At 39.9% G+C, this 24,788-nt stretch overlaps 3 protein-coding genes across 4 annotated transcripts; all 3 read left to right on the top strand.

Annotated features, from left to right (window-relative positions):
• The first annotated feature begins 31 nt into the window (after positions 1 to 31).
• Positions 32 to 8,455, top strand: LOC138618135 (globoside alpha-1,3-N-acetylgalactosaminyltransferase 1-like). 2 transcript variants are annotated; one of them, XM_069693669.1, is made up of 11 exons: positions 32 to 224; positions 991 to 1,032; positions 1,158 to 1,298; positions 2,338 to 2,370; positions 4,549 to 4,683; positions 4,868 to 4,976; positions 5,514 to 5,627; positions 5,875 to 5,991; positions 6,115 to 6,248; positions 6,480 to 6,557; positions 7,157 to 8,455. In XM_069693669.1, exons 1-11 carry the CDS (start codon positions 160 to 162, stop codon positions 7,302 to 7,304), a joined length of 1,116 nt encoding a protein of 371 aa, XP_069549770.1. In that variant the 5' UTR covers positions 32 to 159; the 3' UTR covers positions 7,305 to 8,455. The 2 variants fall into 2 exon arrangements, with proteins under 2 accessions (XP_069549770.1, XP_069549771.1); XM_069693670.1 differs by lacking the exon at positions 1,158 to 1,298.
• A 4,737-nt stretch (positions 8,456 to 13,192) lies between these two features.
• Positions 13,193 to 17,047, top strand: mpc1 (mitochondrial pyruvate carrier 1). Its single transcript, XM_069693671.1, has 4 exons — positions 13,193 to 13,379; positions 14,790 to 14,886; positions 15,351 to 15,483; positions 16,015 to 17,047. Exons 1-4 carry the CDS (start codon positions 13,305 to 13,307, stop codon positions 16,037 to 16,039), a joined length of 330 nt encoding a protein of 109 aa, XP_069549772.1. The 5' UTR covers positions 13,193 to 13,304; the 3' UTR covers positions 16,040 to 17,047.
• Positions 17,048 to 17,826: 779 nt separating this feature from the next.
• kifbp (kinesin family binding protein) lies at positions 17,827 to 24,568 on the top strand. The gene is made up of 13 exons (XM_069693672.1): positions 17,827 to 18,308; positions 18,704 to 18,802; positions 19,164 to 19,243; positions 19,389 to 19,447; positions 19,611 to 19,735; positions 19,995 to 20,088; positions 20,300 to 20,412; positions 21,056 to 21,205; positions 21,574 to 21,648; positions 22,141 to 22,303; positions 22,449 to 22,623; positions 22,712 to 22,897; positions 23,116 to 24,568. The coding sequence occupies exons 1-13, from the start codon at positions 17,853 to 17,855 to the stop codon at positions 23,252 to 23,254; spliced, it is 1,914 nt and encodes a 637-aa protein (XP_069549773.1). The 5' UTR covers positions 17,827 to 17,852; the 3' UTR covers positions 23,255 to 24,568.
• The last annotated feature ends 220 nt before the right edge of the window (positions 24,569 to 24,788 follow it).

The raw sequence follows: 24,788 nt of genomic DNA on the forward strand, positions 1-24,788 counted from the left end.
GGATCGGTGCGGATTGAAGACTGCGTCAGACGTGTTCGGTTGGGTTGGGTTGGGTTGGGTTGGGTTTTAACAGTGCGCGCAGCCACAACTTGTCGGGCTGTGCGTTTGGATGCCAAGTTTGATCAGACGAGACCCAAGAAACAACACCACAGACTTAAAATGTTACGGAACATGTCCAAGGTCCATGTTTTGGTAGTTTCCGCCTTTCTTGTCGTCCTCATGGGGTAAGTACTTTACCTGTTCTTCACGACTAAAAGCTGCTAAAAGCGTTCAACAGAAACCCCTTCACTCAAATCATACACTTTCAGAAAAAGACGTAAGCAAAAAAAGCTGGACGTAGACTCTTAATCATGTCGGCTGTCTACTGTATTATGAGACTATCTACTGTATTATGAGGCCTACAGAAGCCGACAAGTGTGTACGACAACGGAAACTGACGGAAATAGGTGGGAACTACTTTTAACGACGAAAATGAAACTAAATGAAAACTAGCATTTCAAGACGTGAACTGTGACGAGGGGAGTTTTTACATCTTTCGTCAACGAATACAAACTAAAAGAAAATGTTAAACATGGACTTAGAGATAGATAAACTAAACCTGTTTTTCGATAAAAAAAAAATTAAAAAAAATGTCCTCCGTCGCACAAAATACAGTCTATATATTTAGTTTGTAATGTCATTACTGCTTCTTCCTGGTGTTGGAGGGAGGGCGGGGGTTGTGAACTAAACCATAAACAAACTGCTGACTTGAGGCAGTTGAGCCAGTTGGGTCAGGTTGCAGAAACATTAGGTGACTAATAACCACTATTCAATCACGAGAGACTTAAATATAAGATAAGTTTAAAGGTTAATTTTATGATTTATTTGAAGTAGTGTGCAAAAAAAAGACACGCATGTCAGGTTAATTGGTGATTTGTTAGGTGGGAAACTGTTTATATTTCAATGTAGTGTAGAATAAGTGTTTCTGATGGTGTCTGTGTGTCTTCATAGGGCCATCTATATCTACTCAGGAAATACCATCTCATCCTTCAGGTAAGTGAGGTTTCAGCTGCACAGCTAGAATTTAATAAAATAAACACTTACCATTTGTGAAAGATTAATCCCGTCACTGTCTAGTCATCATGTCAATAACAAATGTTGTGTGTTTCTCTTTTAAGGATTTGTGAGCCATGTTATAATAAACCTGACTCAGATATGAATCTAGTGCTGGAAATGCAGAAGGAACTGCAGGAAGTGGAGGTAAAGCATTGCCCGGACAATGGCAGCTGGAAGATTGGAGACCTCCTAATGCAAACTGAGTGAGAATCTTCTTCTTTTGACTAACAGGGTAGAAAAGCAGGTTCAAATAAAGCTCTCCATTCACACTTTCCAGTCACATGGTTAACATCCTCACCCTTTAGTAAAACATTCACACAGTTCAAATGCTCTTTAAAGAGACAATGGAAGATATAGGAACCTATGATAGGTCATAGATATAAGCTGACAAAGTATACAGAGAAGAAAAAGCATATGCCTTTAAGTCCTGCTTGTTTTTGTCATTACATATTGAAAACCTGCAGCAGTATTTAGTTGACTCAGTTGGAGTGCAACAAAAATATCTTACTAGCAATTTCATGTAATCAGGAAGCTAATACAAATGGGTCAGACCAGTTAGGGTTCCGCTTTGGTGCAATATACTAGATGTGTATATGAGTGATAATGAAGATGTAATGACAACCACATATTAGGTTAGGTTAGGTTAGGTAGTTACTTTATTAATCCCTGAGGGGAAATTTTATTACAGCAATAACCAGATATCATTCATACTGGTTAATTTAGTACAGACAAACCTTGACAACTTCTGTCACTGAACTGCACCGACTGTGTTCTTCACTCAGAAAAAGCATGTGAAGAGCAATTCACGGTAGTGGCTGCATAATGAGCTGCTGCCTTTGTAAACTTGGCATTAGTTGAATTCACATTGTGAGCACAAATTAACAAATCTGTCCCTTTGTCCTAGTCAAATGTGCACAACCAAAGGAGAGATCTATGTACTCATAGATCATAAATAGACATCATAGTCTTAAAGGTACATTTCTTCCCATGAGCTCAGAAATACAGTGCACAGCAGTTCTCTTGACATTGGACCAGGGAATGACAATTTACAGGTTTTCTGTGATATCTGGTCCTCTGGGATTGTTTGTGGATGGAAATTGTAATTTTCTTACTGCTATCTGTCTTTATTATATTTATTTTACTTTATGTATTATGTTTGTACTGTTCTCTTTCTTTGAACCAATATGAATGTCCTCCTTTTAAATGGTAAAGTGAAGCTTGATCTTTGCTCTTCTTTACCAGAGTGAGTTACCCTCAGCCAAGCACACAGAAAGGGTAAGCTATTAAAACACACATTCTTCTGTGTAATATTCATTTGATTTCTTTAAAAAAACAAACATGTTTTTATGAAATCATGGGGGTTTCACATCCTATTTTGGTACTCATGATTTTAAATGCAAAGACTCCTTTATAATGCCCTGTCATTTTATGGAATTTTTTTTTTTTTTTTGTGGACTATAAAATCAAAACAATGAGTTGAGCTAAAATTCTGAGGAAAACAGCAGAGTTGGGTGAAAATTAAGTAGTTTGGGGTTGCTATGTTATTTAAGAAGTAAAAAAAATATATCAAAGGACCGACCAGGAAGATATACTTTTATTAATGTTTTCTTTTAGTCAAACAACATTGCTTTGGCAAATATTTACGCACCTAATGAGAAAAGCCCGTCATTCTTCAGTATTGAGACCAATTATTTGATTTGTGCAGCTCAATGGTTAAGAGTGAATTTCTATCTAATTTTAAATCCAGAAGCTGATAAAAGTGGGAAAATATGTCACTAAAAAGTCAGTACAGACATCAAACCTGTTCAAAAACTGATCTTGATTTCCCAAGAAAGTGTTAGAAAAATGACAGTGTAAGACAGACAACTTTAATAGACTTTAATTTGAAATTGGCTCCACAGGGACTTTAACAGTGGATGGTTGTAAACTATATATTTGGATGGCAGAATTAAAATGCAAATATGTTAATCCATTCCTACTTTTATGGAAATACAGGAGAACTCCATTCATGACATTGAACCCATCTGAGAAATAAAATAGATCAAGCTGTTACAATGTTTACTGACAAATGAATACAAGAATGAAATATGGACTGTAAACTTAGAAAATGATGAAATAAGAAACCAGATTGAATATAAAAATTTCAGTTAAAAGGAATTTTTATGAATGTGAAGAAAAGGCTAAAAAGTTGAAAGTGCTAAAAACAGACGACTAAAAATCCAATAACTTGTATTAAATTACCAAATAACTCACCACTGACTTGGATCAAATTATTAAACCTTGTTTGGTCATGCTAAAATACTGATCTTCCCTTTATTTTGAAGGGGAAAAAAATATTTGAAATATATTGGAAATGAACTAAGCCATGAACTCCTTTTGTAAAAGTAACTCTCCAGGGCCTTCAGTGAGGGGCTTTGTGAGGATTTATCCTCACCACTGTTGCAGGCACATCAAGCATCATTTATTAATGGAAGTTTTCTGCCTTTTCTTCTCGCATTACATTCAAATTCTTTCAGCAAATGTCATATAATCAAGAAAATTAAAGATTCATTGAACTGGTTTAACAAGTTGGCTAACAAAACATTAATTGTGACACTCCCAGGTGCAAACAATGCATTAATTGTGACACTCCCAGGTGCAAACAATGCAGCTGTCTAAAAAAAGGAAGGTTGGAATGGGGATGAGACATTGTGACCTATATAGTTCAGTTGTTTGAAGGTTCATGTAATGACAACCACATAACATAATATTTAGGGTGGCACGGTGGTGCAGTGGTTAGCACTGTCACCTCACAGCAAAAAAGGTTCCGGGTTCAAATCCGGTCCTGGGGAGTTTGCATGTTCTCCCTGTGCTTGCGTGGGTTCTCTCCGGGTTCCTCCCATCATCCAAAAACATGCACCTCAGGTCAGGTTACCTGGCGCCACGCTAGTGGCAGCCTGCTGCAGCATCTCCCCCCTGAGAGCCCCCCTGCTGTAGTGATGAAATTTCCCCTCGGGGATTAATAAAGTGTATAAAATAAAAAAAAATTAAAAACAAAACATTATAATAGCTACAATAATACAATATGATAGCCCCTGAGCTGCACTGACTACGCTCTTCTTCACTCAGAGAAAGCATGTGGAGGGCAGTCTCTCTGCTACTGACTGCATACCTTTGTACCTTTGTAAACTGAATGCTAATGGTATGTACATTGTAGGCACAAATTAACAACTCTGTCCCTTTGTTCTAGTCTAATGAGTGCTTGCTGAGATGAAAGTCAAAATTTAATTTATAATCTGTTCATGATTAAAAATGTAATTTATCATCTTGCAGTTTCCCCAACTTTTTAATATTTAACACAGAGCCAAACTACCGATCATACCTTGACTAAGAGCTGAAAATTGCAATGCATGCATGTACAGTATACATACATATAGGTTGAATGTTATATTTTAACGTGTTTGTTTCCCCCAGACGCACTGATGTGAACTCGGTGACTAACTGGAATGCTCCTCTGGTTTGGGAAGGAACCTTTGATCCAGTGGTTATTGATTCAATATACAAGAGAATGGACCCACGAGTTGCTGTGGTGGTTTTTGCTGTTGGCAAGTAAGGACACAGAAAAGTCTTCAGTGAAATGAGGTTTCATCTGACCTGAAATCTAAAACCTTTTAAATCTGAAAATGTAAAGCTTCTTCACATAAATACTGCTTCTCTTCTGTTATTATTTGTCTTATTTCTTGTCTCATACTGAGTGAGAAGCTCTTTGGCTTGTTTCTTTCCATGTGAACAGATACACGCGTTTCTTGAAGGGATTCTTGGAAACGGGGGAGAAGTACTTCCTTGTTGACTTCAGGGTCACTTACTATGTCTTCACCGACAATGAAAAAGATGTTCCGAAAGTACGTTGTTGTTCACTAACATACAAATGTCAGGCAGGGACAGGCATACTCTGCGCAGTACTCTTAAACATGTTAGCCACATCTTTAAGGTACAATATATGACAACAACCCCTGGGAGATGGAGGGGAATGCACATTACGAAATGGAAGAAGAGATTTACTGAGAAACCCCAGCTGGGCTGTCAGAAAAACAAAATAAGAGGCCAAAGCCACAAACAATTACATTGCCTACCTCCAGGGATCCAGTTCTATGCATACATTTATCTTATTTCTCTCTGAATTATAGGAATACTGGTCATGTTGATAAAAAAAAGAGGACAAAAAAAGACTTAACTTGACCATCTCTTCAAAAAATGTCATACATATTTAAGGCAATAATTACAACTGACACATTCTGTTCATGAAATAGATATGGAAAGACTGTTCAATCTCTTGTTAGTGATGGCTTCAATTGTTTCACATTTATTATAATCATTAAATTTTGGCAAAATATGTAATTACATTCCTTTTTTTTGTTTTTTTTTGTTTTACTGTTCAGGTTGCACTGGGAAAAGGCCGGAAGGTCTCGGTTATCACTGTTCCTAGTGCCAAACGCTGGCAGGAGGTAGTACTTGGCAGGATGAAATGGGCCACCATCACCATTGACAAACAGGTACGAAGTGAAACATAAAAAACAGGTCATACACATGAAAGAAAGCGAGGGCTTTGTTTCATCTAGTAATCTCAGTTTTTAATTAACATGCATATCACAAACACAAAAAACAGTAACAGAAGAGACTTCCTGAATAGCTCTGTCATGGCTCACTGGCGGCATAAAAACAAAACATGGTGCTGTTAAATATTACTGAAATAACATCCACAGTGTATTTACTCTCACATTGTATCTGCTCTGTTTTCAGATACGTAATGAGGCAGATTATCTTTTTATGATGGACATCGACAGTATCTTCCACAACCGTTTTGGAGCCGAGGCTCTCAGTCAGCTGTCTGCTGTACTTCACCGTGGCTACTACAAGGTTGTACTCTTTTTTTTTTTTCTTTTTTTTTTCTTGATCCGACACCATTATCAGCCCTCACAAGTGTCAGCTAAAGACTCTTATCAATATTTAAAATAATTATTATTTTTCCCTTTTTCTCAGAATACAAACAGAGATAGTTTTCCGTATGAGCGTCGGCCCCAGTCCAAGGCCTACATTCCTGCTGGTCAAGGAGACTACTATTACTCTGCAGCTGTCTGGGGTGGATACCTGGAGGACATGTACAAGCTCGTCAAGTAACCAAAATGAAATTATCTTTCAAGTTATTTAGATGCTATTTCAATTTTTTTTTTTTTAAAAGGTAGTGAAGAATGAGAGCGGACATTTTGGTGGGCGTTTAGATAATCTGTGGGGAAAGAGCTTTGCCTTCAAATTCTTGTCGAGTTCTTAAAAACCCTCATCACTATTGTATTTTTTTCTAAAAAACATTCTAAGTTCTCTGAGTTCTACCGCTAATATTTTCTCAGATACTGTTACGACCAGTCGGAGAAAGACGCCAAGAACAACATTGAAGCTGTGTGGCAAGAGGAGAGTCACCTGAACAAGTACAGTGTTATAATTCATTTCCACATATTCTGTTTTTAATGTACAAGTTTCAAGCAAATCCACCCTGTGATTTTCTTATCTCGGGTAAGAGGACACTTTGGGCCTGATCTAATAAGATCTCAGCTGTTTGTATATTTATTTTGCATCGTTTTGCAGGTGATGTACCAAGAGTATTTGCATCATTGAAATCAGGTGCAAATCGCTGTATTTAAATGAGCGGTTCGTGTGTGTTAAAGGGATTCCAGCAATAGAAAACAGAGCAACCCCAAATGGAAAAGGAAATCTGATCCCATTGAAATTAGGAAATGTATATATAACAAGAACAAAATGCTATATAGGAGATCATCAGCAAGAAAGTCAATACTGTTGGAAAAACAAAAAGGCGAACGATATGTCTGAATAATTTTTGCCTCTGACATAAAAAAATGTTTTCCACGGGTGTAAAACCACGTTCTCTACGTATTATTTCGTTGTGTGGAGTACGCACGTGATTTTACACACAAAAACCTTTCGTAAATCAGGCTCTTTGTCTCTAATTCCTCTGAGAACATAAACAAAGTGCACTCAGCATGTCTGCCAATCTCTCTGTCTCGCACAGGTACCTGCTGTACAACAAACCAACCAAAGTGCTGTCTCCAGAATTCCTGTGGTCGGACTACGATCAGGTGCCAGAAGACATTAAAGTCATCAGGGTCTCCCAGCTTGTCAAAAACTATGCAGAGGTGCGACCCAATGGTGGACACTGATGTCACATGAATGATATTAAAAAAATAAAACATTCTTGGGAAATGATAATAAGAATTATTGGGATAACTGGTATAGATTGATTTGTCTATGTTGTATTGTGCATACCTAAATATTCATTCAGAGCAAATGTTACAATTTAAGATGGTTGTGCTTGTTTTTATATCATTGCCATTTAATAATTCCTGGTTTTGTTTGGTTGGCTGTTTCCTATCTCAAATATAGTTGGGTTTATGGTTGAACAAAGGCACACTAATTTGCAGGTAGTCATAAAAACTGGAGGACAATTTATGCAGTGGCAAACTTTTTAGGGGAGGGGTGTTCTAAGTTGTGTTGTGAGTGCACCTGCATACTCTGCATACACCTCTGCTCACTGCAAATATTTTGACTGGTCACAGCAGGAAAAGTACAGGTGGAATTAATAACATTGGTGCTGACCTAGTTCCCTAAGTTTCCCATTGAGTGGGATGACAGTGCACCAGCATGCACAACAGCAGAACCCACCCGAAGTGGAATATAGCCATTGTTAATGTGTTTGTGCTTTTCCTGCTAGGAAAAGTCAAAGTATCTCAGGGTATTACATTGTGTGCATTGTTTTGGAGAGAAAATATCATCACATCTTGAACTAAAATTAATGGTGAAAGATGCCGTTTAGTTTTTTGTGTGTGTACAAAGACCTTTTACTGAAAAGTTTACTTTTATTTGTTACTGTATCAGAACATGTATATGTGTGTTTGCATGTGTGTATGTATGAACTGTGTATTTATCAGCCATGTAAAAATAGTTCCAGTAGCCTCCAAGATTACAGCTACATACACTTCAAACTGTGACCCGCTTAAACAAGTTAGGATAATCATATAGTTGCAGTTTCTAAATATAATGTGAAAAAAATGGCACTATATGGCAGTGGTATAGAAGCTGTAGACCATCTGTGTTGCCCAGAATTGCATTTCCCCACCTGTTGTTTTGTTGTTCACAATATTACATTCACTGTGTAAACATGGCGATACATGTCCATGGTGCTTGTGACTTTAGTAATTCATACTCAGTTTCAGAAACTTGGTTTCTTCAGTGCTTACACTTGTGTATAAGAGGCAGAATTTAATCAGTTTTCAAAATGTTCATTCTTTTTTAAATAAATTTTGTTAAAGTAGGTGACTTATTTGATGTGTGTGCGTGCTTGCAATATGAAATATTTATTTAGTTGGGGGGGGAATTAGCTTCCTGTTGACCCCCTCTGAACGCGGGTATCAAGACACAGTAGAGAGAAAGAGGAAAGAGCTTGTCTTAGATCAACCTCGCATCAGAAAACAGTAAAGCTAATGAAAACGTTAAAACTTATATGGGAGGCTTTTTCCATCGTTGGTACATTAAAGAGGCCGCACTGGATGCTGCAATTTAAATGCCATATGTTGCTTTCCACGCTTCCTTTCTGAGACGGCAAGGACTGATACAACACTAACTGACAAGATTGTGCAACATGCGTGTACTCTGCTGTGATGGTCTCTGGTGTTATCAATTTACTCATTTAGATCCGGTTGTGAGTTTGCTTGGCCCAATCCCAATGTCCACCCTCACAGACTCACAGACTTTGGGGCGCGTTCCCAGTAAGTTTGCAAGGGTTTAGGGTTACCCCACTGTCCACTCATCGAGTCTGTTTTAAGTTAAATGTCTGCATTTGATTTACTAACATTAATGCCTTTTCTGGTAATTAGCTGAAATGAATAGACATTATATAGGCCTAAATATAGACAATGTATAGGTTTATACCTATCTATCTATCTATCTATCTGAAAATGACTGAATATGGCACAGTCCAACTCACATTTTCAGCGGCTGCGACTGCTGTGCACCGTGTTTCAGTGTGAATATTGGTTTATTGTAAGTGAATAAAGTTTAAAAAAGCAGCTGTCTCCAGTTGGCTCCATCGACTGGTATCATTCTGTTCACCACAATAGCTCCCTTTGTTTTGCAGGGGTTCATCAGAAACATGGGCTCCTCTCCTTATACCTATTTTATAGCCATAATCTTATCAATTTACTTCATAACATTGTTACCCTTTTTATAACCTTTTTTTGTTAAACATCATTATTATGAAAATGTGAATGCAACAACAAGTAAATGACAATTTCATGAATAAAAAAAAGGCAAAATAACAGCAATCAATCAAGAGAACAAGATTAATAAAACAATACAAGATGCCAGAGGATAGTATACATTTGCAAAACCAGTTTACACTTTTAATTCACAAAGCAGATAAACGGTCACTACTGGATATCTATAGGGCCATCATGCGATCGTGTATAGTTTATGGGTGGATGGTGTATGGAGCAGCAGCCAAGAGTACATTAAAAAAAAAATTGACAGAATTCAGTTCAGAGCCCTAAAGTTTAGCATAGATGCAATTAAATCCACCCCTAACAACGCATTACTGGTGGAAGCTGATGAATTACCATTAAGTTTAAGATGTTCAAAACTAGCTCTGGCATATTGGGTGAAGCTAAAGGGAACTGGAGAGGAACTTCCTGCATCAAATGTGCTGTGTGATTGTTGGGAATACTCACAATTTAAAGGCAAAGGGTCTGGTTGGACTATTAGTACGGTAGCCAAAGAACACGGTTTAAATGGGTTGTATGTATGTAAGTATGGGCCTAATGTAATGTGGGGAAATGTTCCCCCTTGGATATTACCAGTACACAATGTGGAACAGAAGAAAAAAATGGATGAAAAGAAATTTGAATGATATTGGATATCGGATTCCAGAATATATCAACAATAACTATTATAACTATATGCCTATCTATACTGATGGATCTAAAGACACAGGTAGGTAGGTAGGTATTTACTTTATTAATCCCCGAGGGGAATTTTTTTCGCTACAGCAGCATACATACAGAAGCAATAAGACAATAATAGAAACAATAGAATAAAATAATAGAATAGACTAGAATAATATAATAATAATAGAAAAGCAATAAAATAAAATAGCAGTAAAAAATATAAATATAAAATGCACAGTATATACAGTACATTATATATCTATATATATTATATACAACAAACCAAGAAACACAGTCAACATATATATATATATATATATATGTTGACTGTGTTTCTTGGTACAGTACAGTATATATCTATATATATATAATACAAACAAACCAAGAAACACAGTCAACAGTGTTATTGTACTGTGATGGATTTTGCCAGAGGTGAGTTATTGTACAGTCTTATTGCAGTGGGCAGGAATGATCTCCTGTATCTGTCCTTGTGACAGCGGAGCTGGAGGAATCTTTTAGAGAAAGTGCTCCGCTGTCCCTGCAGCAGGTGGTGGAGAGGGTGGACAGGATTATCCAATATGGACAGGATTATCCAATATGGACAATAGTTTGTTCAGCGTCCTCCTCTCCACCACCTTTTCCAGGCTGTCCAGTTTGTAGCCGATGATGGAGCCGGCCTTCTTAACCAGTTTGTTAAGTCTGTTGGTGTCACCGGCTCCAATGCTGCTCCCCCAGCAGACCCCAGCGAAGTACAAAGCACTGGCCACAACAGACTGGTAGAACATCTCCAACATCTCGCTGCACACATTGAAGGATCGAAGTTTCCTCAAGAAAAAGAGTCGACTCATCACCTTCTTGTAGACAGCATTGATGTTGGTCTTCCAGTTCAGTCTGTTGTCGATGGACACACCCAGGTACTTGTACTCCTCAACCATGTCCACCTCCTCTCCCAGAACTCTCAGTGGTTGTGGAGCTCGTTGCAGCAGGTAGATGAGGGCGTCGTCCACTCCCACATGAGGCTGGTACGCAAATTGCAGAGGGTCCAGAGAAGATTTCACCAGCGGCCTGAGGTGGGCCAAGACCAGCCTCTCCAGCACCTTCATCACATGAGATGTGAGGGCAACCGGTCGGTAGTCATTGAGGCCAGATGGAGTCATCTTCTTGGGGACAGGAACCAGACAGGACGTCTTCCACAGCACCGGGACCTCCTCCTGCTTCAGGCTCAGGTTGAAGAGGTGTTGTAGGACCTCAGCCAGCTGGACAGCGCAGGTCTTCAGGACCACGGGGCTGATGCCGTCAGGTCCTGCAGCCTTGCGCTGGTGGGTTCTCTCCAGCTGTCTCCTAACCTGGCCAGTCGTCACAGAGAGGGGGTTGGGGGAGGGTGTCAAGGTGTCATGGAGGAAGAGCCCTTTGAGATTGAGGGCTCTATGCAGTTCACCAGGGGGCGCAGATGGGGGAGGTGGGGGAGGCAGCAGAGGTGTTTGGGAGGTGTGAGGTGTGGAGGAGACAGATGAGGGTGGTGAACTAAACCTGTTGAAGAAACAGTTTAGTTCATTTGACCTCTCCAGGGAGCCCCCTGGTTGTCTCTCTCTCCCCTTGAACCCAGTAATCTCCTTCATACCGGTCCACACCTCCCTCACATTGTTCTGCTGGAGTTTGGCCTCCAGCTTCCTCCTGTAGGAGTCCTTGCACTCCTTGAGCTTCTCCTTCAGGTGGCGCTGCACTCTCCTGAGCTCCTCCCTGTCCCCAGACCTGAAGGCTGCTTTCTTCTTATTAAGAAGAACTTTCAGGTCACTGGTGATCCACGGCTTGTTGTTGGGGAAGCATTTTACAGTCCGGGATGGTACGGTGGTGTGTTCACAGAATTTAATGTATTCTGTGATACAGTCCATCACGCTGTTGATGTCCTCCCCATGTGGTCCACACAGCACATCCCAGTCCGTGGACCCAAAGCAGTTCTGCAGGACGTCTTTAGCCTCCTGTGTCCACCTCCTCACAGTCCTGGTGGTCACAGGCTGCCTCTGCACCAGGGGAACATACTTTGGTGTCAGCAGGACCAGGTTGTGGTCTGATCTACCAAAGGGGGGAAGGGCAGTAGCACTGTATGCATCCATGGCATTAACATACAGTAAGTCCAGAGTTTTATTGTTCAGGGTGGGGCAGTTCACATACTGGTGCAAAGTTGGCAGTACTTTATCCAGACTGGTTAAAGTCTCCAGTAACTGCCAAAAATGCACCGGGATGCTGAGTCTGCAGTCTAGCCACAGTGGAGTGGATGGTGTCCACTGCTGCCTCTACGTCAGCTGATGGAGGAACGTACACAGCGATAACAATGGCGGACGTGAACTCCCTCGGTAAATAATACGGGCGCATGCCCACAGCTAGCAGTTCAATGTCCGGGCTACAAAAACATTCCTTCACACACACGTGGTCGGGATTGCACCACCTCTCGTTCACATAGACTGCAATCCCTCCACCTTTCTTCTTGCCGCTCCGAACAACGTCTCCGTCCGCCCGAACAGTCCTGAAGCCGGGTACGGCCGCGCTGTGGTCCGGGAGATGTGAGTGCAGCCATGTCTCGGTGAAACACGTGATGCTGCACTCCCGGTACTCCCTCTGGGTCTTTACCAGCGCCGAGCTCATGTTCCCCATTAAGATCTCCGGTACCGCTGGTTTATAGTTCCTCCTTTCCGCCTTTAGCTGAGGGAGTGGACACGCAGGATCAGGGGTATTCATAGTAGAATTTAATATGGTCATATGCAAACAAATTAATGACAGACTGTCTGTTTTTACAGCTGAAATCGTAGCAATAATCTGCAGACTACAACAGGTAGAAGAGGTCAGGCCTGAGAAAGTGGACATCTGTTCAGATTCTGCTGCAGCTTTAAACAGCCTGATGTGAAAACAAACAATGAGAGGATTTAGTGATGGAAATACAGTATCTCTGATCATGTTGAGACTCCAAAGACTTGGAATAAATGTAAATAAACTACACACGGCGGTAAGGTCGGCGGCGGTACGCGCAATGTTCAAATTGGTTGCGATCCGCCAATCAAATGAGAGAAGAGCTGCGGCTGCGTATTTACGACAGTGTCGTAAAGCGCCAATGTTGTGGTTGGAAATTTGACCAGTCGTCCTCTGAACTGAGCTCTCAGTCGCCCTTCAGACAACACAGAAAGTTTGCTCCTCTTGGCTGGACGGACACTAGTCTAAAGCTGAACCATGGCAGGGACAATTGCACGGAAAGCCGTTGATTACCTGAAGAGCAAAGAGTTAAGAGATTATTTGACGAGGTATGTTTCAGAAGACGCAACGTTTCTCTATTAGCACGGATGCTAACGTGGCTACTCGTTAGCTAATGTTAAACAGCTGGCGGAGTTTACTGTCCTGATCAGTGTGGCCAATGTTTGTATTAAATATTATGACCATTTCCCCCAAGTTTGTATCTGTCTTTTCCCTTTGACCTAATTTTTTTTTCCGCTCGTTTACTTAGCTGGTTTTCAAGGACGATCGTGCTTCCTGTCGGTTAACGAGACTGTTAAAGGAGGAAAAACTGGACATGAACGAGTTCGTTTTTTTTAACCTGTTGTCGGTCACTTGCAGTAGTGTCACCCCTAAAAACAAATAACAAACCTAGTGAGTGGTTCACCTGTCACTGTCAGATTATCTAAAAGGGAAACAACCACGTGGCTTCCACAAACAGATGATTTAGTGGCCAATGTCAAAGCTTTAGAGGAAGAGGAAAGCAGGGACGACTACCCCTACTGCTTTGTGACCTGTTTTTAAGACGCGGGTTAATGTGTACACGATGCTCTGGTGGTGTGAGTACACGATGCTCTGGCATGTCTGTGATGCAAGAAGCAGCCTGTGTTTGCATGTGTTACAGATAAACATGATGTTATCTCCGTGTTAATGTCTGAACAGGTTTGTCCGTCCTGACACTGCAGGTGGGCTTGAGGCACAAATTAGGATGTTGTTTGGCCTCAGGTACCTTCTCTGTGTTCCTTTGGCTCTGGGCTCTTTTTTTGTTTGTTTTGTTGTTGTTGGTGTGTTTTGTAACACGCATACATGTTTACCAGCTGCTATCATGAATATTGTGGCTGCCAACTCTCTATCCAGGGACTAGGGGCCCGTCTCGTGTATTACAGCCTAATTCAGTGATGTGGAGAAGATAAAACAAGACTAAACAGATGATGTTACTCACTGCAGGACCTGTGTTCTTTTACATTGTCCTCATTTCATTTGCGAATAGCTTAAAATAGACTTGTGACATGATCCGGGTGCCTGTACTTGCCTTGTGACCTAGTTCATATCGGTATGACTTACCTCTATGTTCTATTCTCTTTCATGTGGCACCGAAAATATAAAACCAACGTTGAACAGTACGGTAAGTCCTCATCCTCTCTGTCAGTTTGTTTCTATTTGTGTCTCTTCCCATTTGTAACGGCCTCCAATTTATTTGTACAAATGTCCCTGTTTTTTGCTTTGACTAGTTGCGCTGTACACACCTATGAATTTGACACTTTTTATGAGTGTGTCATTTTCACATCTTAATTCTCATATTTGTGCCTCTGTTTTAATACTTTTACTTTTATTATGTGAGTCATGGTACATATTTAATCCGTAAGTACATGGTTCTGTTTTTCTGTTCAAAAAGATGATGATAAATGTCCAAACTATAATGTGTCACTCTTTTTTTCTCGGCAGCATTTCTGGGGTCCTGTGGCAAACTGGGGTCTTCCTATAGCCGCCATCACAGATATGAAGAAGAGCCCTGAAATCATCAGTGGCAGGATGACCTTCGGTAAGACATACAGACACGTGTACAGATAAACCTGGATGTACACATTCAGTGCACGCAATACTCCTATCCTTTTGTAGCTAACGCTGTAAGTGTTAGGGTTGTAATCTGCACTTTATCTCAAGGGTCCTTAGAAACAAGGGATTCTCTACAGCTTGAATGAGAGACTTTCACTTTGGCCTGGCAGAATAATTTGTACTGACCATAAAGTCTGTACTGTAGTATTGACTGTGTGCAGTTTTACAGAGGAGGACTCATGTCTGTATTGTATTAGGATTTGCTTCATGATTTCCAATCTCTCCTGTTTAGATGCTTTTTAACCATATTTTTTTTAAACTTTATACTCCTATTAGTTTCTGACTATGGGGAGGGGGCAACAACTTGGAACATAGAACATTTATAAGATACTGAGTGTCCAATATGAAGTGGCTTATAAGAAGGCTTGCGTGTGTTCTTACTCTTTACAGCTCTGAGCTGTTATTCACTGCTCTTCATGAGGTTCGCCTACAAGGTGCAGCCACGCAACTGGCTTCTGTTTGGTTGTCATTTGACCAATGAGACGGCACAACTAATCCAAGCGAGCCGTCTCATCAAACACAAGTAAGAAATATTTTATTGTGTATATATAAAAATAAATTATCGTAAAGGGATCATGTATCGTGAATTTGTCTTTTATATTTCCCCAAAAATTGTGGCTATACATCATGGTCTGCAGTTTGCAATCAACTATCCATAGAAAAAAGTTAAATTGCCTGCAAGCCATGACTGTTATGGAGATGGATAAGGCAGTACGCAATGATTAAACGAGATATAAAATAGGATTACTACATAAGTGTTGTAGAGTCAAACAACCAGACATAAGAGTCCCGATCAAATCCTGATGTGTGTCCAAGTATGAATAATACAATGATTAATATTTTCTTTGTCATGTATTTTTTTTTTTTTTTTTTTTTACCCCCATGACCTTTGACCCATTGTGTCACTTTACAAAAATGTTATGATGACAAGCAGTATTAGCAAAGTGAACCTCAGTGTGACATGACTGCAGCACATGATGTGCTATTTATGATAATAAAACCTGTTAAGGTCACAGGATAAAACAATTATATTCACTCTGTGTCTGTTTTTCAGCATGGCGAAGAAGAAGGCATCTTAGTGGCAGAGTGAAGCAGATGCACAAAGCTGCCTGAAGAGTGGCGCCGTTCTGCGTCAACAGCCACCTGAACCAGGATATCAGAACTCGTCCATCTAAACATTTGATCTAATTAGTGAAACCGCTGCACTTAAACCATTTTTTAAACCTGACGTTACCGTGATTTATCCCCCTCATTAAGTTTTAGTCACTTTAGTACACAGACAGAGGAAAAGCTGAGGCTCTTTTCAAAGAAATCACATCAACTGCTGTGATTTATTTATAGACTTTTGCAACATTTAACATGACACTCACAAAATGCAATGTCGGTGAATGTACACTCAGCTAACCAGCTTGACAGTTAGGAGCCTTGCACACGGGATCCAGTCGCTGTTGCACACTTTCAACCAAGGTTAAAGCAGTCATCATTTATTAAACATCTTATTTCAGGTAATTGTCATAAATGTTTATATTGCATCATAACCTGCTTAGAAATTTAAATCAATAATATTTTATAGAGAGCTAAGGTTGAGATTAGTTTGTGCAAATATGTCCACACTGTGGCAAAGAATCACAGACTAAACATATTGAGTTTGATTCATCAACCTTTAATTAAGCAAAGAACACACAGAGCTAAGCGGTCTGTCTGCTGTTTCCTGGAGCAAGATATTATGCTATGAAATTAATGTATGATTGTGTGGGAAGATCCAATTTGGCATGGTTTTAAGCAGTACAACAAATAAAGACAATTCAAATACACTGTTTTAATGAAACAAAATAAATATCAAAATTTTTCACGTGGTGAAACTGCCCACATTATAGAGCAGTGTAATCAGATTGCGGTCTGGGTTATGATCCTGTGTGACTGGGCAAGGCTCGCTGCTTCTGTCAGTTCTGACCAAACACGTGCCATGTGTTGTTTTCATGTGTAATTCACATTAATTTATTGTCACTGCAATTCACATTATAATACCTGATTAATGTTTGGATTCTCATGAGTTTGTTCAAATAAAACGGCAATAAGAAACTTGATTTCTTTTCAGAGATTGTTTTTTATGAAATTCAGCTTTGCAACTACAATTGTCATGCAATCTTTGTTTGTCTCAGTCGTTGTCAGGGATCAGGTGACATTTACAGTGTCAGATTTGTTTCCATAGTAATGCCAAGGAGGAACCTGCTCTGTATTTACACTCAACATTTGGCTCTGCAATCTAATGCCTTGTTAAGTTAACACTTAAAACACTGTTTCAACAAAGTCACAAATCAGATTAACTGCAAATTAATTATTTCATGTCACGTGATTTCATGTAGGCTACACACCCAAACTGATTTGCTGAGAATGTACCATTTGTTTATTTTCAGCCATTTCATTTATACTAAGTCAACATTTTTGTTAAACAAGTAGGGAGTAGTGTTCCGATTCTTTATGTAAGTAATTCATATTTGTATTTAACGAGGATTATGCACACTTGAGTGTATGTACAGTGATCATTGTGCTGAATGGATCTCAGAATTCTGTTATTTTTCACACATTAGCTTGGATAATCAGCATTTTAATATGGTAGTGTTGCTGTGGAGCTTAATTGTTTGATCAGTAACAATGCCTCATGATTGATCTGTTTCTTGCAATCAATATCTGAACTCTGGCTGTCAGAAAAATGTCCTCTGAAATGCAGAGTGTAACATAAAATGGAAATACAAGAGTAAGGCGTGAGTACAGGAAAATTGTCCTTAGATTTTGTTGTCGGAGCTGACTAATAAACTCCAGCAGATGGCAGTAAAAATGCAACAAAAAGGACTCCGCTGCAGCTGAGCTGCGAAGAAGACGCACTCCAACATGGCGTCGCTCAGCAGTGATGAGTGGAGAGCTATCTGCGACAAATTCACCAACGCCCAAAACCTGACAGACGTGGAGTCACGAAATGACCCAGAAAACGACCCGTTCCGCTCTAAGTACAAGGCCAGGGAGCTCCTCAGGGAGATTTACTGCTCGCTAAAGAGCTTTGAAGCCGGTGAGGGTGAAGAGGAAGGCGGCGGAGAGAGCGCCGAGCAGCGGCCCACGGAGGAGCCGGTGGACGGGCAGAGGGAGGACGGGTTCGGCCGGGGCTTCAGCGGCGACGCACCAGCCGGGGTGCGGGCCGCTAAACTCGGGGCCGTGGAGTATTACCTGGGCGTGAACCATGTCGACACGGAGGAGTTGTCAGCCGGGCAGGAGCATCTAGTGAACTGCATGAAACTGATGGAGAGATGCCGGGTGTCGTCGGAGAACGTGTCGCTGTTTATCCATGTCAGGGTAATGTTGACAATCCACCACCTATAATCACACACAGGTTCCTGAGTGTCATTTAATCCAGCAGCTGTTTACAAACAAGCCGAGGAGATAACCAACAACAACAACAACAAAAAAGCACAGGAAACTCTTCTAAATATAATTTGCGATGTTGAAACATCTGGTTGAACAGCTGCAGTAAATTAAACAGGACTCGCTGTCTAAAATACTAGCCAAGAAATTGTGTCAAGTGACCACTCGACATAGTCCTGGAGGATTTTCCATAGCAGTTTACAGAAATCTCTGTAAATAAAGTGGAGTTACAGTTCTGCTTTATGTTCAAACCATCCTACTGTAGTCGTAGATCAGACCGTGTTGATCTGACCTGATGCTCATGTGTTGGCTCTTTGTGATAACAGAACCAGCTGGGCATCCTTTGGGCAGGTCGGGATGAGACAGAGACGGCTCAGGGCTTCCTGGAAACAGCAGAATCCATCTACCAACGTTACATAAAGGAGGTAAGGCTGGTCTTTTGAGTGATTGACAAGATTGTGGCAGAAAACAAGTATAATTTAGCACATTTGTTAACTGCCAGTGAAGCACATGAAGGATGATGAATCGACCATGCAGTAATCTGTAGATTGCCACCAGCAGGGGAGGAGGCGCATAACGTGCTTACAATGTATTGCTTCTTTCAGATTAAGGTGAAATTATTATTCACAAGAGAAAATGACTCATAATTATGAGTGTCTTACAAGAAACCATACTGACTCCACAGTCTCTCTGCCCTGCAAGAGCCAAAATGACTGTAATTGAGAACTGCAAAGGGCAAATCCTCATTGTTAAGAGCCATGTTTGTTGTGTTTTGTTTTTTTTCAGGATGGGAGTCCTCCCACTGATATGACAGAGTACTTCACTACTGAGGAGAACCTGCTGACGCATCAGGAAAGAACCAAGAGGTAACCTGTAAACATGCATGTTAAGCATGCAATACGTGTTCATATTGCATGCAGATCAACAGATTTGTGACGTGTTCACATTATTATCCTTGTTTTTACTTTGTCCGTTTCGCTTCTTTCTCTCCTGTTCATCTTTACCCTGCAGGTTTGAGTTGGCATACACCCACACCATGTACTATCTTGCTCAAGTTTATAAAAACCTTGGTGAGTCTACGAGTGTTTGAGTACATTTTGTGGAACCGTATATATTTATTGGTTAATGTGGATTAAATACTTTTACTTCTGCCTTTGAATTGCATTCATACTTATATTAAAATGTTGCTTTATTTGCTGATAGTTATGATAACTGTAGTGTTTTGTCCCCTAGGCCAAACTGAGCGTGCTGCCACCTACTGCCACAGTACCCTGCAGAGACAGTTACAGTTAAATCAGTTTAGTCCAATGGAGTGGGCTCTAAACGCTGCTACACTATCACAATATTACATCACCAAGGTAGGGCACATATTGATTTGAAGGGACAGAAGCAATTGATTTTGACGGAAGCAAAGTTTTCCACCAATGTTTCCGGTTCAGTTTTACAGAAACTTTTGATTGATAACTTTGATTACATGCAATAATGTGGGTTGGAATAATCAAATATACTTTATATGATCTGCTTTAGGGGTCCACTATGGCTGTCACCAGTAGTTTTTTTTTGTTTGTTTTTCAGTAAGTAATTACAGGCGTGTGTATATTTTTATGTGATTTCTAGGGCCGATACATGGAAGGCAGACATTGCCTCTCGGCAGCCACCGTCATATCGGGTTTAGCAGGGGAGGTTCCCTCTGAGGCTGCAGCACAGGAGAGTAAGTATCTATGTCAACATTTAATTAATATGCACATAAAAATACGTATTTGTGTTGTATTCTGTACCCTTCATCAACTACAACGATTCAAACAAACTTGTTCGTCCTTACTTTCTCCTCTCTTCTCCCTCACTTTATCCACACATATTTCTCAGTCCCTCCCTCTCTCCTGACTCATCTTAACATCATTCTCTCCCTCTGTCTGATGCAGGTGAGACAGAGAGCGATCGCAGGGAACATCTCAGACAGAAGAGAGCAGAGATTGCGAGATGTTGGATCAAATACTGTCTCAACCTGCTGCAGGACTCCAAGAAGCTGCTAGAGGTACTGCATGGATGTGTGTGTGCATGTAAGAGCTGCAGCAATTTGTTGATTAACAGGATTAGCTTACTAACTATTTTGATAATTAATTCATTGTTTTGGGTAATTTTTTTAATTAAAAAAAAAAAAAAAAAAAAAGCTTTATCTGAAAAATTGTCTTATTCCATTTTTTTAAATGTGAATATTTTCTTAGTGATATGAAACTAAATATCAAAACAAGATATTTTAAGTTGTAACGTTAAAAAACAATGGTAAATTTTTAAAGACCAAACAGATTATATATTAATTGAGTAAATAATCAACAGATTAATCAATAATGAAATAATTATTTGAAGCCTTAATGCACATGTATGTGGCTGCTAATAAACTCCTTTGTGAATTATGGTGACAATAACCACAAAACATTTTCATTAGAAAACCCAAAGAAAAAGTACTTATTACCAAAGAAAAAGCTTTGTTTAAAGCATTTTAAGGATTATCACTTCATGTCGACTGTTTTCGTTTTGGTCAAATCTTGATTTGCACATTTGTTCATGTGGAGTATCTGTTTATTTCTTTCTGCTTACGTGTCCACATGCTTGTGTTTATCTTAGATCTATGTAATCATTGTGTGTGTCTTACAGGATGTTTGTTTGTGTGTATTCAGGACAACATTGGGGAGCTGGATTCTGATCGTCAGGATGAGCTGAAGAGAGCGAGAAGACGTGAGGAGGAGGAGGAAGAGAAGGGCAGGAAGAGCGCTCTGCTTTTCGGCTCTGAAGACACCTTCGACTCCATTGCGAGCCTGGAAGAGAAGGTCAGTCTGTTGTGTCTGATACTGCTTCTGCTGCTGCTAACAATGCTATTTTCATATCTATTATTGTTAAGGACCATGTTGTACTGATACTTGTCAACAAAAACAGTCGAAATGCTCTTAAGATGTGACATCAGTTGCTGTTTTTAATGTATGTGCTTTCATATTGTTATAATAGAAGATTATAATGTGACATTATCTGGTCGTGAATCATAAACATAATCAATTGGAGAGAAATCTGGTTTTAAATGTAGAATTAATGTTACCCTGTCATTAGAGGGTGCAATTTTGCAAATATATACTCGCCCCAACATAGTAGTTGAGATAGTTTGTACATAAAAGGGATGAAACTCATTTTGCTTGGTTTTCAGGTGCTGTGTTTGTTCCCACTGGACTTCACTGAGGCCAGAGCTGTATTCCTGGTCGGACAGAATTATGTCGTACAGGTATGGACAACACGCACACAGGCAGACAGACTGAATTTGGATAGACTTATACAGACACTAGTATAAGTAAACAGATACACACAGCAGGGATGCACAGCTTGATAATCTCACAGAGCTGAGTCATTGAATTTATCAGTAACTATATATTACCTGGAATTCACCCAGAGGAAGTCAGCATACAAATATATGCAGGGAAAAAAATAACAGATTTGGCAAATGTAACACTTGTTTTAATCGGTCAGTGCAGTGTTTGGACTGCAATGCCCTTTAATACTGTATGTGTGGATGTCAGTATGTCCAGTGGTTACTCTGTGAGGTTGGTTAAAGTGCACTGTCTGCTCTAATATTGCTATGGAGGATCTAAAAACACCCGATACACACTGCTGAATAATAAAAATGGGACAGTGAAAAACAAAAGCCTTATTCTTTTTGTGTCTGTCAGTCATTGATCTTTATTTGTGACCGTCTTTCCGTGCTTTCACTCACTCCAAGGCCAAGGACTACTTTCAGATGGACGGATATGTGACGGACCACATTGAGATTTTGCAGGATCACAGCGCTCTGTTCCGCTCCCTGGCTTTCTTTGAAGAAGATCTGGAGCGACGCTGCAAAATGCACAAACGAAGAGTTGACATGATGGAGCCAATTTGCAATGGTACTTTGTTCTTTAGACAAATTTGACTTTTGTTCCTTCCATTGCAGACAGTTTTACCTTTTCATGTATTTTCAGTTCAGTAGAAAAAAAATTGAAGAAAATAACTTATGGTAATTGATGAATTGGATTCTTGAATTCTTTATAGACTTGAATGCCCAGTACTACCTACTGATCCGCAGACAGTTGATGTTTGAGTTGGCTGAGACCTACAATGAAATGATGGACTTGAAACTGACGCTGGCCAACAGACAAGCAGATACACAGTCTCTCGATAATCACACCATTAAGAAATTCAACCATCTCTGCTCAGCCTCTGCTAAGTAAGTCTACATTTATTTGTGAAGTACCCATGTGTGTTTCTGTGCATCTCTCTTACTCTTAATTAATATGTAATCCTCTCCTCGGCAGGTTCTTCCAGATGTTCCTGGACTCTCTGTGTTCACCAGAAGGGAAGTTTCCGGAGCACCTGGAGGAGGAGGTGCTCAGACCAGCTCTGGTGGCTCGCTTCAGAGTTGCACGACTACACAGCCGACTGATCAGCTCTTCACCCACTGAGCAGCTGGAAAACCTCGACAAATGTGTAGAAAACTACAAGTACGAAAATACCTTTGTTAACTTATACATCCAACAATTCCTGGTTTTTATGTCCAAAGAGTTGATGTCACCCTAGCAGCACAAAGACAAAAAAATTAAAAGAGATGTAATTGGTCAACTGGAAAGGAGCTCGTGCAGAGTACGAAGATGTGTGGCTGCACTCACCATCCTGCCAGCTGCCTTGATGTTTAACGTTTCTTCTTCCATTCGTTGTCTAGGTACGTGGTGCAGTATTGTGAGGCCCACCCTGAGGCAGCATCCGCCGTGGAGACGGAGCTGGAGCTGAGTAAGGAGATGGTCGGCCTCCTCCCTCTCAAAATCAACCGCATCAAAGCCAGGATGGTTGTAGACAACTGAAGGCCGCCACTGTTCACTGACTGACTTATTAATTGACTAATTGTGTTAAATCCATCCAAAAGAGTCAGTCAATTTATATTTACCACCTTATAGTCAAAGGACACGACGATTTGAGAAACTGAATTGCAGATTGACTTCTGTTCTTACTGTAATTGTTTTGGTGATTGTTTTTTGTGCAGTGGGCATGCTGCTTTCACAAGACTGTTGAATACATTACAGTCTGTACATGTGCGCTCTCCTCTACCATTGTGGGTAATTTACCTTTAATTTAGATTGCATATAAAATACACTGTTCAACATCAATAAGAGAATGAAATAGTACTAAGAATTGATTGAGAATGGTTTGGTATATCATTACAACATTGGTGTTGTAACACAGTATTTGTAGGTTCTTCACTAATGTGTAGAAGACATGTGCAAGTCAAACAGCTGCTTGGACCAAGCCTCAGTGTCCTCACAGCAGATATGTGTAACAAGTTCTTATTGTATTTTGTCAAATGTTGTTTTTTTGTTTCATTTTAATTTTATTTTACTTTCAAGTGTCATCTCTGACCCTAGCCTAAAATATACATGTTGTTTTTATTGTTAATCATATTGGTTTTCATTTAATGTGGCTTTATTTTCTATTAAGCACATATTTTCTAAAGCACTCCAACGCGCTAAAATTGTGTTTCTTCAGCTGCGTTTTGTGTCTGTTGGTTAAACCAATGTTACACATACTGTAACCAGAGTTCTGTGAGTTAATGAGGTAAAGACAGAGTTGATCCTATTGACCGGCTGCTGTTGCTCGTCAGAAATGAGATGCTTGTTCTGCAAATGAGCAGAATAACAGTCATTAAGTGGACTTGGCTCCATTGATGTTGGTTTAGTAGACATCATAATCTGCATGGTGCAAGCTCCACCCACTTCAACCTGTGTGTAGGAGTCACAGCCTGTTTTATTTGCAGTAGATACTTTATGTAATGATATGAAACTAATGAAGTGATTCACATTTATGCTACAATACCAGTATGTGCTTTTTTTTTTTTTTTTTTTTTTTTACTTGCAACGAGTAGCTCCGAGTGGGACCTCGGTGTTTCTTCTGGCATGCGCCCATTTACCACAAGGTTGATTTAATGAGTTGGGGGTCCCTGAGTAAAAGGTTCAAATCATCTGTTTTGGGCGCAGATGAGTTTTATAATTTTTTTTCCAGACTTTTAAACTGCTTAATGCAGGGAGATGTCTGAAACTGTGTCTATTAAAACTATATTATGTCTTAAACTGTGACAATGTTATGATGTCCTATAAAAGTTATAAAGTATATCTCAACGTAAAGCTTTTTGTCAAGTCTATCTTTGTATTGTTCTTCTGAAGCTGAATCACTTTGTGTCACAAGGGGGATATCTGTGAATTTGATTGGATAGAAACGTAAACAGATTTACCAAAAGATTTTGGGTCATCAAATGTATATACATATCGTAAAACCTTACGCAAGCCATTCAGAAACGGGTAGCTCATGAGCTGCGGGTTGGAGACTCCTGGTTTAGAGTCAGAT

Source organism: Brachyistius frenatus, unplaced genomic scaffold (genome assembly GCF_029030835.1).
Source record: "Brachyistius frenatus isolate BFR_SWC_R1_liver_20210118 unplaced genomic scaffold, ASM2903083v1 Contig_15, whole genome shotgun sequence".
NCBI classification, from domain to species: Eukaryota; Metazoa; Chordata; class Actinopteri; family Embiotocidae; genus Brachyistius; species Brachyistius frenatus.